A 15,594-nucleotide genomic window follows, 5' to 3' on the forward strand; every position below is an offset into this window, starting at 1 on the left:
GGGGTCAGAGGTCAGAGGTCAGCGGCTCACGGTGTTCACGCCGTTCTTCTGGGTTGCTTTGCGCTCGTCGGCGGCGCGCAGCGAGGGGTGCCGGCCGACGTGCAGCTGGACGCTGCCGGGGGAGCGCAGGGGGGGCAGCCTCTCGCCAGTGTCATAGGACAGGGGGAGGGGCGGCCGCGGCGGCACCGGCTCGTCTCCCTGGGGGACCGCAGAGAGGGGGGGCTCTGCGGGTCGCCACGGGTCGGCTGACGATCGGCCCGTAACTGCGGAAGCCTTAACGAGGTCCGGGGGGGCAGTGTGAGAGGGGGGGGCAGTGTGAGGGGGGGGGGGCAGTTGGGGACGGAATGTTCCAAAGCAGTGTATCCCAACCCGGTCCTCAGGGCCCCACAGACGGTCCACGTTTTTGCTTCTACTGGGAGCTCGGAGGGAGCAAAAACCTGGACCGTCTGTGGGTCCCCGAGGACCAGGTTGGGAAACAGTGGTCTAGAGGAAGATATGTCCATATCTTTTTGTCCTAGTTGAGGAAGTTTAATGGTGTGTTTGTCAAAGTGAAACCCTTCTGTGGGCTATGCAAGCTGTCGGACTTCACTTACCTCGCCCTTGAGTTCGCTGGAGAGTGGCCTGGGGTTCGGGGCATCTGTGAACGTAACAAACGGGGGCACGTTAAACTCGAGACCTGCTCAGCCACACAGAACTTACACGGGGTGACGAAAGCTCTTAAAGGGCCAGGGCACCCCAAAATAAAAAAAGCTGGTGCTTATGATTACCCTGTCTAGACTGTTGGGGAGAGAGTTACCTTGTTTCGGAGATATGAGTGACAGAAATATGAGTCTTCTCTCGGATATAATGGGACTGAATGGAAGTCTGATTAATTAATTAATCTGTGCTGATTAAAGCGCCACAAAAAACTACATTAGAAAAATTCAACAGCAGCATCTCTTGACCAGAAATCGTGACCCAGTTACTCAAGATAATCCACAGACCTTGTAGTGAGCAGTTTAACGTAGGAACTATTCTATTCTGCCAAACTCCACACACCATCCGTATCACTGCACAGAAGTTAGTGCCGGGGCGCTTGTGCCCCTGACCATGTGACTAGATGTAAACACAATGGCGTCCTCCTCGGATGAGCGCTAATGGGTAACGTTAGCTAAGTGCTAGACAAGCTATCAGTATTGAGCCAGTAATTAAGATATTATTTTTGCTATTTGCTAGTGCTGGTAGCTGATGCTAACCGATACTGCTAGCTCAGCTGAGGAGGACACCTTTGATGTTTAAATCTGCAAGCCCGCTGCCCGCTGAGAGAGAGAGACACACACACACACACACACACACACACACACACACACACACACACTCTCACCTGTGCTGTCGATGCTTCTTTGGGGTTTGTTCTTGTTCAGAGCTTCCATCACGTCTTGTACCCTCCAGAGTTCCTTCTGGATCTGCACGTACTGCTGGCTGGGAGGCTCGGTCTGTACGCACACATGCACACAGAGTCAGTCGTCATCACGGTGACAGACATACACAGATAGGAGAGCAAAGTTCAAAACTGAGCTCCTGAAAGGAAGCGCGAGCCCACAGGAGCCAGGAAGCCGCCGCTCCCCCCGCTACGCCGATGAGCTCCGCGCTTAAGTGTCTCGGTGGCCGGGATCTGCCCCGTGGCCGGGATCTGCCCCGTGGCCGGGATCTGCCCCGTGCCCGGGATCTGCCCCGTGGCCGGGATCTGCCCCGTGCCCGGGATCTGCCCCGTGCCCGGGATCTGCCCCGTGGCCGGGATCTGCCCCGTGGCCGGGATCTGCCCCGAGGCCCTCGTCGCGAGAGCCGTGTTTCGAGCAGGACGCATCAGGCTGGGGGTGGAGACGCACTCAGCAAGATCTCATTATGATCTTCCCTCCCCCATAGGCCATCCATCCATCCATCTCTCGATTATGATCCCCCCTCCCTCGCATTATTCATAAGGGCCATAATGGACCAAATTCCTTCTCCCCCGTCCGGCACCACAAAACCCAGCTTAACATCCCTACAGACCCATATCACTCTTGCTCCATCTTTTTTTCATGCAGTCCAGCTTTATTTAATGGGACTGTGTGCGTCTAATGTTCCAGCCCATTACGCCAATGTCTCGTCATGCCCCCCACCCCAGTAAGGGTGTCCCAGCGACGGCTGTCTTCTGGGGGCGAGGGGGATACCTGAGGGGTGCGCACGGCTTCCAGCTGCTCCAGCAGGCTGCTCTTGGCTAGGGTGACCTCTGACTCCAGCCTGTCGTAGTACTTCCAGGAACGATCCAGTTCCTAGTGGATGAGAGGCAGGGTCACACACACGCATGTGGGAGGGAGGCCAGTCACACACCCACCCCCCCCCTTCCCGCCACCCCGAACGGGCCTCTCACCGCGCCGACGCGGCTCAGCTCCCTGCACGTGCTCAGCAGCCCGCTCTGCAGAACCTCCCGCTGCTGTGCCACGCCCATCATGGCCGCCGCATCCTCCCCGTTCATCTCCATCTCCTGGCTGGCGGACAGCAGCGCCGTCTCCAGTGTGTGCTGCGGGGAGGTGCCACAGTTAGCCACGGCGGCCACACCCACCCCGTCTGCGACCTCTGACCCCCTGGAGGACCTCGACCTTAGCAGGAAGCTCATGGACCTGAACTTCACACCGAGTTAGATCCTGCATGTTCCTCTGCGAGAAGCCCCTGCCATCCTGCCCCAGCCCAGAACCTACCTGCTTGTAACGATTGGTGATGACGACCTATAATCTGTGGCACATCGTCAGCATAACTACGGAAACGATAGTGGTCCAAATACCATCAGAACATTTATGGAGGTATGGACTCGTTCACACACGGGGGGGGGGGGGGGGGCGTTAATATTTTCTGGTAACCCCAGGAGACCTCCACCTTCTCTCGGCGCAGCTGCTGTAGCTTATCCGCATGCATCCGCACCACCTTGTCCTGCTCACACAGTCGACTCAGCTTAACCTGAAAGAGGTCAGAGGTCAGGGGGTCATGCTGCTTGTCAGCTCAGAATGATGCCTTCCTGTGTTCATTCACAGCGTTCACTCCATGTGTACTTACGTTGATGTCGTCCTCCGACCTGTAGCTGTAGGAGTTCTCTCTGTAGCCTTCAGTGGGCGTCTACGAGGGCGAGAGGGACAATCAGAGACATACAGACAGCGGGGGGCCATCTCCCCAACTACAGGGGGCCTTCACTGCAGCAGACGCCACAAACAGGCCAAGCATTCCAAAGAAAAGGGTCGCGAGCTCCAGCCTACCCAGAATCCTCCGTTTTCGGACGTTTCAGAGAAGACAGAAAGAAGTTCTTAAAAAGATGGCAGAAAGAGGGCAGCGTTCTGCCCCGTCAGCCACCACAGCAGTGCTGATGAAGGTTACTGATGTGTTTGGGTTACGGCCGACAGGAGAGGAGCAAACAGACAGAAAAAGGGCGACTCGCCCCGAAAGCTGGCATCCAGCTCCTATTCCAATGTCAGCGGAAAGCTCTGGAACCTGCATCCACACATCCGACAGGTCAGTGACAGCTGCCCAAGGTCAGGACACAGCACAGTGCTGAGAGGCTGCCTGTCAAAGGACCAGAAGCAGACCTTCAAATGGCAAAGCCGACAGAGAGTTTGGGTCAGCGGCAGAGAGGACGGTGAGCATCACAGAATGGCTGCGGGAATTCCTGTCACTAAGATAAAAGGGCGTCTCACCACTACCAGGTACAAAGCCATAAGGTGCCTGCAAGATTTGGATCACCTGCAATACCTCACCTGGTTAACAGAGCCTGTTTAAAATTTCCTTCAGCACCTCCTACAGCGGACTGTCACAGCCGATCCCTTATAGCAGATCAACCTTAGAGATCCCACTCTCTCAGCAAATCCTTCTTATAGTAGATCCCTCCTACAGCCACGCCATCTTATAGCAGATCCGCTTCACAGTTGGTCCCTCTTATAATAAATCCCATCACACACACAGTCGATCCCTCTTATAGCAGATCCACATTACAGTCAGTCCCTCTTGTAACAGATACCTCCCCACAGCCGATCTCTCTTTTAGCAGATCCACCTCGCAGTAGATCCCCATTGTCAAAAGCTATCCCAATACACTAGTCACCAAATAATACAAGTGGTTCTGAATCGGCCTTTTCAAAATAAAATCATTTTAAAAGCATTCAAAGTACATGAAACATGTTGAGAAGCGTGCACACATGCTCTCACAGAAGCTCTCGCACACACACGCATACCTAAACCCACACGTGCTCGCTCACACACACACACCACACACACCATGTCAGCCGGTGTGCTAAGCGTGGTCCGCCGATACTCCACACGTGGCATGCAGGCGCTGTCCCAGAGCACGCCGCGGCGGGGCAGGGCGTGGTGATGGCGATGTGGTGGGGGGGGGGCGTCGCGGGACGCTGCGTTCAGCGTGACAGCAGCGACACTTTTACACCCAGGTTACAAAAGTGGCCAGGAGGTGGCGACGTTGCGCGGGACCCCCTGCGTCTCTCAGCTGTTCTGGGTGGCTAGACGTGGGAGCAATGGGGCTCTGGTGCTTTCTAAAGTGGGCTTGATTATTCCCCCTGCTTCTGGTGCGAAACACCCAGCACAAACTTTACTAGACATTTACTATCAGGTTAACTGAACACTAGAGAGTTGATTCCCAACCTGTTATTGTCCTTCTAAAAGTAACGGAGACACTTATGTTACGAATTCTACATTTGCATGACACCTTTAAGGGACTGAACGTTTCCTCAGCTGTAATTGCTGTTTTGGTCAGCAGGTGGCACTAACGGCCACAGCTAAGAAGCACACCCAGGACGCGGCGCTACTCTGTCCGGCGCAGCGAAGTCGGGCACCGCCACAAGCAGCGATGGATGGGATGGGCAGCGGGACACAGTGAGGGGAGTGTCGGGGGGGCGGGGAGCTGCCAGCGACAACACAGCTACCACACCGACTTCGGCCCGGATGGGAGGAGACAACAAGGACGACGAGGACGACGACCATGAGGGTACTTCCATGGCAAGACCTTACGTGCTGGTACAGTTGTGGTCTTGGCGCCGAGTTCTCGATCATAGTGTGAATCATGGTGATTAAAGGCTCATTTTCTTTCATCTAGTTCAAATTGAAAGGAGCACAGAGCAGGTGTCAGTTTACAGAGGAAACAGGATCTCTGTCTGTCCATGTCTGTCTGCCCATCTGTCTCTGTCTGTCCATGTCTGTCAGGCCATCTGTCCATCTGTCAATGTCTCTCATCTCAGTGTTACTCAGTTTCTCTCTCTCAGGGTCTCTCTCCCTCTCAGGGTCTCTTCATCACTCTCCACTCCATCTGATAAGCTTTCCTGGTGTGCATTACATTCAAGGAATCCTGGGCAAACGGACAGCCACTGTCTCTCTGCAGGTCCCTCCCTGTCCCAGTTCACCCTTCTGTCTTTCTCTCCCTGGCTCTCTCTCCACATGCACCTTTCCCAAATTTTACTTCCTGTCCACCTCTCTTCCTCTACCCATCTGTCCCTCTCTCTGTTCACCATTTCCTGTCATTCACTCCCTCTCTACTCCCTCTGTCCATCCACTGCTCCCTCTTTCAGTGACACAAATGGAGCACTTTCAGCACGATCTTCACGCAAGGAAAGACCAGCCGTCAGTTACACTGACAACCAGGGAATCTGATACTGCTTCAGAGCGACTGTCATACAGTCAACATGATGATTTTTCATTATTTCCATTTTGGATGTGACATTTCTTGGCAAGACACAAGCATTTGGCTTTCTGGGCAAAGGAAAATGCATCTCACTTTACCAGGGACGTAATCTACATCTGAGAACATACTTGTAAGTCACATATTTAGCTACCTGTGAGGGCTACATTCGCAAGTGCACGCGCAATCAAAGAAGGAAAATGCTGACGACACACTTATCTCAGACCCACATCTCGGGCAGCTTTACAGACCACGGCATGACCGTGACATCAAGACGGCAGAGGCGGGTCTGGAACAATGTGGCTTATTTCAAGCAGACGCTCCAATCGAGGGAAACAGGAACTGAATGAGCGCTAATCATGAACCATTCTGCTCTATTGTGTTTCCAGAAGGGCTCATTTATTTTGGGGGGGGGACAAAACAAACAGGAGGACCAGTTAATATTAACTGTAGAGTACTGTGTGGTTTGTAATCCAGGGAGGTCAGTACATTTCCAACTCAGAGTAAACTTTGATGCCATATGCCACAACAGGGTGTTAATTGCTGCCTGGGGTGGGGGGTGGGGGGGGGTGTCGGGGGGGGTGGGGCTGGCCGCATGCTCACGCCATAGCCCGTATCTCACATGAAACGGAAGGTGGAAAATGGTCCATTTCCCCACCTGGCTGTCCAGATACGCAAGGCTCCTTTGGAGGTGATGGGATAGAATCTCGTTCTAGCATCGGAAGCAGGGAGGGGGGGGAAAATAGACAGCTGTCAGAGAGGATCGTGGAGAGGGGGGGGGGGGGGGGCACGGCTCCCACGGGGGTGGGGTCTGCAAACGCCACACCAGCGTGCAGCACAAACCACGTGCAGGAGACATGGGCGAGCCGGAACATTCCAGAGAGATGCTCACAAAGGACGGCCATCAAAAACAGATGAGAGCGGCATGCTGCCCAAACGACGACGGTCTGTTTGCGCTGATAAACACGGCCAAAGCCACACTCTCGTAACCCAAAGCCGCCAAAGGAATCGTGGGAAACAGGGACTCAAGCAGGGACATGCAGGTACACAGAAGCTGCTCCAAGCGCCCCCACTATTGACCCCCAAAGCCTGGCACTCCCCCTGGCCATTTCAGCTCAGTTTCAGGCGTGAATTTCGGATTCGAGTGTGAGCTGAAGGGGAGGCTCCCGTCACACGAGCCGTGTCTCGCCGGGCGTCACCGGGTTGCTGTCCGACACAGCATGTACCCTCGGTGACCCCCGTGGGCCCAAAACCCGGCCATCTGCAGGCCGCTTTCTACTTTAACAGACCGAGATCACAGCTTGAATAAGATTTAAGGGGTTAATAGTGCAGTTATCAAAATATACAAAGGCACGCAAAGCAGTGACGGGAAGAAGCAGTGGATTCCCGACAAGCCTAGAGGTGTAGGGAGCTCTCCTTCGTGGTGTCCCCCCCACCACATTTGGGGGGGGGGGGGGAGAGGCGGACCTTTGGGGTGGCGCCGTCGAGGTCGAGCTGCACCAGCTGTGCCAGTGTGTGTTCCCGCAGGCTGTTCAGCTCCGCCTGCTGCCGACGCAGTTTGATGAGCAGAAGGGTCAGCTCCTCGGGCTGTGGTACAGGGAGGGGGTCCCAGACAGGACAGCCGGTTAGGGAGGGTCCGCCACCCCCACCGTACGGAGAGACGGAGAGAGCGCACACTTTGGGCAGGTTCAGGAAAAGCTGGCGGTGCTACTCCGATCCGATCTGAGACGTGTTCTGTACGCCAACTGGACCGGCCGGGATAGGTTCAGGTTCCTCTCGGCTGCTGGAGTCAGGCTGAGCTGCGACGGGCCCTGCCCACCTGCGGGTTCCTGGCCCCAGCTTCCAGCCCATCGACGCGGATTTCCTACATTTCAGCGAAAAACGCCACCACACTAAACTGGTCGGTCCACCGTCTCCCTGCTGTGACACTGATATGGGCCGCCGCGTCTGATCACATGACCATCACACTCACCGCAGACTGCCGAACACCAACAACCGCTACAGTCCAATGAGCTCAGACCTTATAGGGATTAAAAACCTTAATTATCCAATATAATTATCCATCACTCAAGCTCTCAACCATTACTTAGGATGTTAACGTAAAGAACATTAATCTGCAGCACCTGAGTATTAAATCCTATTGCGTATACATAATACATAACACGCAGGCGCTAAATAGCTGCGCTTGTTTTATTACACATTTTTATATGGTGGATTTCTCATGTGCAGCAGTCATATTATGGGATGCCCTACTGGTGCCCCAATCCAAGGGGTTCCCACCCCCTGCTTCCTGTAACAGTGATCCTGCTCTGGATTGGCGGTACGGAAGACGGATGAATATTATGGGACACTGTACGCATCGCAAGACACAGAAGGCATCAGATGTCAGAGACAAAGGCAGAAACATACCACTGCAAATGAAAACCAAAACCAGCTGCCACCCCCCACCCCCCCTCAAAAAAAAAACACTGTTGGAGGCGTGACCTGAGGATCAGACGGGGAACCGTAAGTGAGCAGGTTCCTTAAAGGTTCCTTAAAGTTCATTAAAGCAAATGTTATTTTTACTGCGGCTAGTGTCCATTTGTCCAGACGTCTTTCTTAAGACGAGCACAAAATAACTGCGCGATGAACAGCCAACAGACACTCCACAAACTGCCGACGTGTCGCAGTCAGGAGCACTCCTCAAATCAGTCAGGAAAACCCGCTGTGCTCAACACCACTCAGACCTCGCGCGTGTCTCGCTGGGGTGCTGCGATTCCTCACTTAAACGTCACTGTTCATGTTCTATGTTTTACGTGCGTATCGGAGCTCTGCTCTGGATGTTTCAGATGAAGAATTCAAACTTTCCTGGACAGGCAGCTGAGAAGATATCTTATAGCAGTTAACTTCAAACGTCTGATAAAGGTACTTCACTACTATCATTATAAAATGATCATCATCAAAATGGTGAGGAAAGGGTGTAAATCACCGTCCTTTACACCAAAAGCCTGCCCTCAGGCATGTAAACTCGCAGAGCAATATCATCATTTTTGGTGAAGGGGGGGGGACACTCACCGACTTGCCTTGCAGGGACTGTGGACTTATGGTCTGCATGGGCATCCCGACGGGCACAGACCTCCGGTCAGGAGGGTAACCACACTGCGGGCAGAGCAAGGTCCGCGATCAGAATTACACGGTGAAAAGGTCACCCGTGGGTCAGAGCGCACTGTGTTAATCATCAGATTCAGTTACACTTATTTTTAGGACAGAGTGCTGGACACAGATGGAAATTCAACAACATGCCCTTGTCTAATGCGATACTGTCCTGTATGGCCTCCCAAATAAGGGCATATTACACCTAAGGCCCGCCCACTGCACTGTGGCTGAGATGCTTATGAGCTCATCTAATCCAATCTGACTGCTTAATGAGAATGCCACTGTTCCCCGTTAATGTGATCTGTAAGCCACACTAAAACCAAGACAGCCAGGATGTTACATGTCAGATGGTTATTCATCCAGAGTTTTCAGTCCAGTCAGTCGGGAGACGCCCTCAAATATTCACACTCAGCAACCGGTACTGAGTGAGGCTTTTCTCACTCTTATGCATGCTGCCGTGATTGGCCACAGGGGGGCGCCGTTACCTTGTTGTAGTGTGGCCTGCGACGGCGGTCCAAAGACATGTCCCCCCTAAAGACTGGGGAGGTGACCTCGGAGCGGGAGCCCACAGTGTAGGAGCGCAGCGGTGAGTAGGACCGATGGGGCGCCAGCGAGCCGTGGGAAGGCGACGGTGGGATGGAGATGCCGGCGTGCTCCGACAGGTTCACCATGGTGCGAGGGGAGGGCAGCGTGCCGTACGGGGCCTGCCGGCTGTACGCCTGCCGCTGCTGCCACTCGTACAGTTGCCACATGGTGTCGTCGCGCAGCGAGCGCCGCTTCTCCGCCACTGGGGGGCGCTCGTACAATGACGGCGACACGCTACAGATGCTGTCCGGCCGTGCCACGTTGCGGGGAAGCGTGCGGTAGCCCTCGGGGTAGCGGGCCACCACCGGCGTCCGGTGGCTGGGCATGTTCCTCGGGAGCGTCTGGTACGACAGGATGCTGAAACACAGGGGGCGGGGGGGCCCTGGGTCAGATCTCCCACGTTCAGAACGTACCAGGGTTTTTTAAGGTGGGGGCATAAGAGGCACGCAACTCCTATAAAAGGGGCCTACATTATCATTAGCCAAAAATGTGTTTTGAAACTATGAGTGAATGGGGAGTGGGCACTCCAAGAGCCAATCAGCTTTCATCTGGGGGAAATCCCCCTGTGGCCCCGCCCCTGTACACACACCTAGGCCTGGGAGGGATGTGTGTGAAGCAGCAAGATACAAGCGAGAAGGCAAACATGCCCCAGAGGCGTGATCCTGCACTGAGGGTTTACACCCAGCCAACACGAGAATGAGTCCAGAGCGACAGATAATGAACAGACCTGCGATCGGACGCCGTGCGTCCGGCCGGAATCCCCGATATTACCCATGGACATGCGAAAGCGACTGCCTAATAAGCACAGAGCATTCCTGCAGTCAGAGGAGCTGAAGCACAGTTCTGCGTCGTTTAGTAAAAAAAAACACTAAAAAAAAAAAACAGCAATTGCGTTCTCACAGGGAGAATATTCCGGAAAGTCCCCCCGTGTGACAGAACATCTGTTATTTTTAGTGCAGGCCCGCTGAAGCTTGTGGCTGAATTAATTAGGCTGCTGCTAATTTGGCTGTTTTGTCATCTGCCTGCACCCACCAGGGGGGGTCATACACGGGAACCTGGTTTTACGTTCATGGTCTCTCTCACCCCTGCGAAGTGTCAAAAATGCCCGCTGGGGACGCATTACTGCATGACCCAGGAGCTGGATCTCCGAACAGCGCCGACCGGACCTGAGTGGGCCGGAACGAGCGCTCACCCTTTAGACCGAGCCTGCGGTGCTAACATCAGTTGGTGAGTCAGACGATTAACGGGCCCTAGTGGGGAGACCCATCTGGCCATTACTGAAAACCTCACAACCTCATCAGGGGGTGATAAGGTGAGGAATATTACTGCCATCAAAGCCGTGACCCCCCCCGAACACTGGCACCGGCCCATTTTATTCAGTGGGAATTTTATGATTCTGGTCACTGCCGATGTAACACACAGGGGTGCAGTTCCCTTCATGGGCCAGAGGGGGCGACCTGCAGCATCTGAACTGGTACTCAGCTCCCGTTAAGTTCAGAGTCATGTGAAATCGCTGGTTCATCGCTGGTTCCTCTCCAAGACGCCATTGGAATTCAAACAAACACGCTTTAAGGATTAATGCAGCCTTCCAGTCAGTATGAACAGGGCACTAAACCCCTTCGTCTTCCATGCTACTTTAGTCCAGTTCCCTCCCTCATTGAATAGGCCAGATTATCCCAACATCAGCGCCCCCTCCATTTGCCAAATCTCCTACCCATATCCCCCCCCCCATCAGGGGGAGAGGCAGTTATCATCTCATACCCCACACTCCCCACATGGGACAGAGAGGCTCGAACCCGAGCACTCTTCCCGCCTCGATCACTTCTCTCCTGACCGCAAACTACGCGACCGGGTACCCGAGACAGCCACGTTCTTCCGGCTGCCAGCCGGGGCCATCTCGGCGTCGGAGGGAACCGGAGATGCGACCGTGTGGGAAAGCGAACGCGCGGAGTGACAGGACGAGTGCTGGCGGGCGTGTGAGCGAGGTCGTCGTGTCCCTGCCTGCAGACACCTTCCGAATACAGAAATAGCGGTAACGTGCACCGCGGACGGACACGTCGGGAAGCGGTGGCCTTTAAAAGTTATCGCGTGGTGCTGATCGGGGACAGACGGCGGGGTTCCAGCGGCTCACCTGCGGGTCTCGTCGTCCTGCCGCCTCTGGGTCCGCACCCACTGCTCCAGCTGCTGCTTAGAACCGCTCCTCTGTAAGGGCGGCTCGGGGTCGGGGGGTGGGGCAGGACCGGGTCCGGCGGGGGGCGGGGCCAGGCCGCTGTCTGTCTCCTCCATGGGCCCCTCCAGGGCCCGCTCCCGCGGCCCGTTTGTCAGCGGGGGGCCAGGGACGGCCGGGGGTGTTTTGGGAGTGGAGGGGGCTGCAGTGACATCCTGGGCGGCAGTGGGCTGCGCAGCCTGCAGCTTGATGCTGTTGATCTTGACGAGCGGCGTCTCCACGGCGCCCTTGGGGAGGCTGTACCTCCCGCTGTCCCGCCTCCCGGGCTCCTCACGCCGCACGGCCTCACGGTTCCGCTCGTTGTTCTGCGCCTCCGGAGATGTCAGGATGCGGTGGTTCAACATGTTGTTCTGCGTAGTCCTCTGGTCTACCTGCATCTTCTCCAATCTAAGGTGAGAGATGGAGGGTAAAACAAGATACTCTGTGACTGTTTACTTTACTGCAGTCTTTCTTAACCCAGTCGTCAGGGACCAAGAGAGTCAATGAAAAACCCCAAAACCTGAGATCAGACTAAACTGACCCAGCCCCCAAACCTGAAGCCTGCTTTGTTTACCTGAGTTTCTTTCGTGCTGAATCCCAAACGGCTCTCCTAGTTTCAGACTTCCACAGCCCCACCGGCTGTGCACATGTAAATACCGCCACGACCCAGGTGGGCAGGTATGCGGGCCGCACTCCGGAAGAGTGACACAGGCATGCAGAGTGCACATGTAAATACCGCCACGACCCAGGTGGGCAGGTATGCGGGCCGCACTCCGGAAGAGTGACACAGGCATGCAGAGTGCGCATGTAAATACCGCCACGACGCAGGTGGGCAGGTATGCGGGCCGTACTCCGGAAGAGCGACACAGGCAGGCAGAGTGCGCATGTAAATACCGCCACGACGCAGGTGGGCAGGTATGCGGGCCGTACTCCGGAAGAGCGACACAGGCAGGCAGAGTGCGCATGTAAATACCGACACGACGCAGGTGGGCAGGTACGCGGGCCGCGCTCCAGAAGAGTGACACAGGCATGCAGAGAGTGTATGTAAATACCTCAGTTACTTTCAGTCTGATTTCACAACGATGCAGAGACCGACGCTGAATGTCATTTATTACCATTATTTTAATACGTCTAAATGAATAATATCAACAAAGGGAATTTAATAAACACAAATCCTTCATTTTCACTTTTGTGTGATACAGAATACACAAAGCAGAGGTATTATGTTATCTGCTGCCGTCGGAGGCCCCCCCTCCCAGCTCGGGGGCCCAGGCCATTGCCTGCCCTGCCCGACCTGTCACTGTCCCTGTGCCTCTGATACCATACCTTCATAACTTCACCCACAAGCATGACTCTGAATGAGCCATGGCTGGAAGACCGGTGAGGTGTGGAGGTGAGGGGGGGGGTCCGTCTTACCTCCTGACAGGCTCGGTCTGCACCAGCGCTGCGTCCGTCATCACCTTCATCCAGGACTCGGTGTCTTTGGCTGCGTCGGTGCAGAAGTAGTACGTGCGCATGTTCGGATGCGTCGCCTGGGCGGAGAGATCGCATTAACTGCAACGCGACACAAGACCTGCAACAGAGAGAGCAACGGTGAGGTCAGATGCGCTCCCCGGGAAGGTGGCAGACCGGTTTGACGAGGGTGGGGGTGCTTGTTTACTACAGGGTGCTGATTGCTACACCAGGATGTTCCGTATTAGTGAGAAACAGGTGTGACAGAGATAAGCTGTGGTGCTTCGGGGGGGTGGGGGTCTGGGGTCTTCTGAGGGTGCAAGCTTGATATTTTTAAATAAAAGACATGGCGGTGCAGATGGGGGGGGGGGGAAATCACAATTCAAAGCGCAGATAAAATGCAAAATCAAAGGTTAAGTGTTTCTATGCAAGAAGAAAGGGAGGCTGTGTGAGCGCCATATGTACATGCCCCCCCATGCCCCCCCCCCCCCACATACACACCCCCCACACATGGCAAAGACAGGCGCAGCACACAGCCACGTGTCACACAGCTTCACGTACCGACCGGCCGTGTGTCTGTCCCATGCAGCCCACTGGTACCGCTCCCTCGCCGTGCGGCACGAGAGCAGAGCATTGTGGGAAAACAAGGCACTATGTTAGATCACATGATGGGTATGTCACTGGGGTCAAGGATCAATCTCAGTGTCATAGCAAGATCCAAGAAATGGGTGTCGCGCTCTCTCTCTCACACACACACACACACACACACACACACACACACACACACACACACACACACACACACACACACACACACACACACACACACACACACACACACACACACACACACACACACCACAGTGCCACGCTAACCACAAGAAGGCAGCTGAAGTAAGATCAATCACATTTGTTTGTGCAATAGTCAATTGTCGAGCGGTGTTTGTCTCCATTTTGGAGACGCCCTTTGGAGCAGCCTAGAGCCCGTCCCTGGACCCCCCTAAGGGACGCCCAGACTGACCGCCGGCCAGACTCCCTGGCGCCTCAGCCCTGCCTGGGAGGGCCCTGCTGGGGTCATCTTACCCTCATTGGAGTTGGAGCGTCAGACAAACTAGCCCGACGCCTGAATGCGGTTACGGGGGAGACAGCAGGGGTCGTTTCGGTCTCTCCGTCCCCCGCAGTCAGGAATTCTCACACCCTGGGGAGCTGGGAATCGGTACGACCAAGCGGTCCGGTCCCCACTGTGCCCCGGTCCCCCCCCCTCGCCCCGAAGACAACGGCGGCATGCTGCTGACCTTGAAGGCGTATTTCCTGTTTATGTGGTCGTCCACCGACAGCAGTGAGATGAGGAAGCTGGGGAGGAGGATGCTTCCCAGTATGCCTTCCTCCTTATCGTCTGCGAAGCAGGGAGGAGAGACACGTCCGTCAGGGGGATGGTGACGGCGTGCGCATGACATGGGGGGGTGAATCGGTTTCCCCCGTTTCGGAATATTCGCAGCCGGCTCGATAGCCGTGAGCCGCTTGCCCAGTTAGCGCCATCTCAGGGTGTGGAGCAGCTCTTAGATTCACCGGGGTGGGCCGACATCGTGTCTGAACACGAGGGCCGAGAGAACGCAGTCCGCTCTCCGTCTTAAGGTCTCCAGAGGCTGGTAAGATGGATGTCAGCAATGACAACCAACAAAAATTGGCCTGCCACTCTTTAACCATCGTGCTGAACAAAGACATTTCAGGCATTATTTACACTGACCCCTCTCGCCCACTGAATATCAAGGCCGCACAGCTGAAGAGCACATAAGCAGCTACTGAAATCTCCATCCTTGCAGCTAAAATGCAGAACGACAGCCTGGTACTTTTGTGCCCAACAACCCCCCCCCCCCCGCGTGATGTGTCACTAAGCATAACCATGATGATCAACACGTGTGTCATTCCCCAGCCCCTGTGCTAAGTACCGTGAGAATAACCCAGATGTACCATGAAAGATTTTACACAGAAAAACATCTGTTCCATTTCCAGGCAGGGGAGGCCCTGGTGTTACCCAATAGCGTGGTGGTATTGGCAAAGTACAGTGCAGACTGAATGTGACGCACAAGGCCCCATTGTACGGGGCAACAGCAATACACTGTACTGCAGTTAGAGGGCGCAGTGGTTACACACGCAAACACACAAGCTTTATACTGAAGCCTAATAAGCATTTTAAAGCATTTAGCTGCGTATAACATTCGGGAGAAAATGAAAACAAGCATGACAGATGATATATTATGTAATACCAGTGATTTTGTTGTGGGGTGGGGCCTTTTTATTAATTGCACCGTTTAACAGAGGCACTGAAACGTAAACTCTGCAAACGGGTTCTGCGTCGAACTGGCAGTGGCTGAGATTCCCCTGCAACTTTGTGGATATCATAACATTCGCATTAATCAACCGCTTCATAAACATTAAAGATGACAGTGCTTGAAAAGTAAAAGGACATTTTAGGGAGAGCTCAACAAAGGAGAGAGAGAAAGCGAGCTACATCCAGCCCACCA

General features: G+C 54.7%; 1 protein-coding gene across 5 annotated transcripts in view; it reads right to left on the reverse strand.

Annotated features, from left to right (window-relative positions):
* Positions 1-15,594, reverse strand: part of plekha5 (pleckstrin homology domain containing, family A member 5) — a 60,783-nt gene that overhangs the window by 4,535 nt on the left and 40,654 nt on the right. For 2 of the 5 annotated variants that reach the window (XM_049006882.1, XM_049006885.1), the window contains 14 exons: positions 14,365-14,465; positions 13,034-13,149; positions 11,543-12,025; positions 9,312-9,768; positions 8,746-8,829; positions 7,159-7,278; positions 6,350-6,403; positions 3,073-3,132; positions 2,896-2,976; positions 2,393-2,542; positions 2,193-2,294; positions 1,364-1,475; positions 594-637; positions 31-273 (listed from right to left, as the gene is read on the reverse strand). In XM_049006882.1, coding sequence (XP_048862839.1) covers positions 31-273; positions 594-637; positions 1,364-1,475; positions 2,193-2,294; positions 2,393-2,542; positions 2,896-2,976; positions 3,073-3,132; positions 6,350-6,403; positions 7,159-7,278; positions 8,746-8,829; positions 9,312-9,768; positions 11,543-12,025; positions 13,034-13,149; positions 14,365-14,465 — 2,207 coding nt within the window. Of the gene's footprint in view, positions 1-30; positions 274-593; positions 638-1,363; positions 1,476-2,192; positions 2,295-2,392; positions 2,543-2,895; positions 2,977-3,072; positions 3,133-5,027; positions 5,109-6,349; positions 6,404-7,158; positions 7,279-8,745; positions 8,830-9,311; positions 9,769-11,542; positions 12,026-13,033; positions 13,150-14,364; positions 14,466-15,594 lie in introns of all 5 variants that reach the window. The other 3 variants (XM_049006881.1, XM_049006883.1, XM_049006884.1) reach the window with 3 other exon arrangements.

This window comes from Brienomyrus brachyistius, chromosome 3, assembly GCF_023856365.1.
Source record: "Brienomyrus brachyistius isolate T26 chromosome 3, BBRACH_0.4, whole genome shotgun sequence".
NCBI lineage: Eukaryota > Metazoa > Chordata > Actinopteri > Osteoglossiformes > Mormyridae > Brienomyrus > Brienomyrus brachyistius.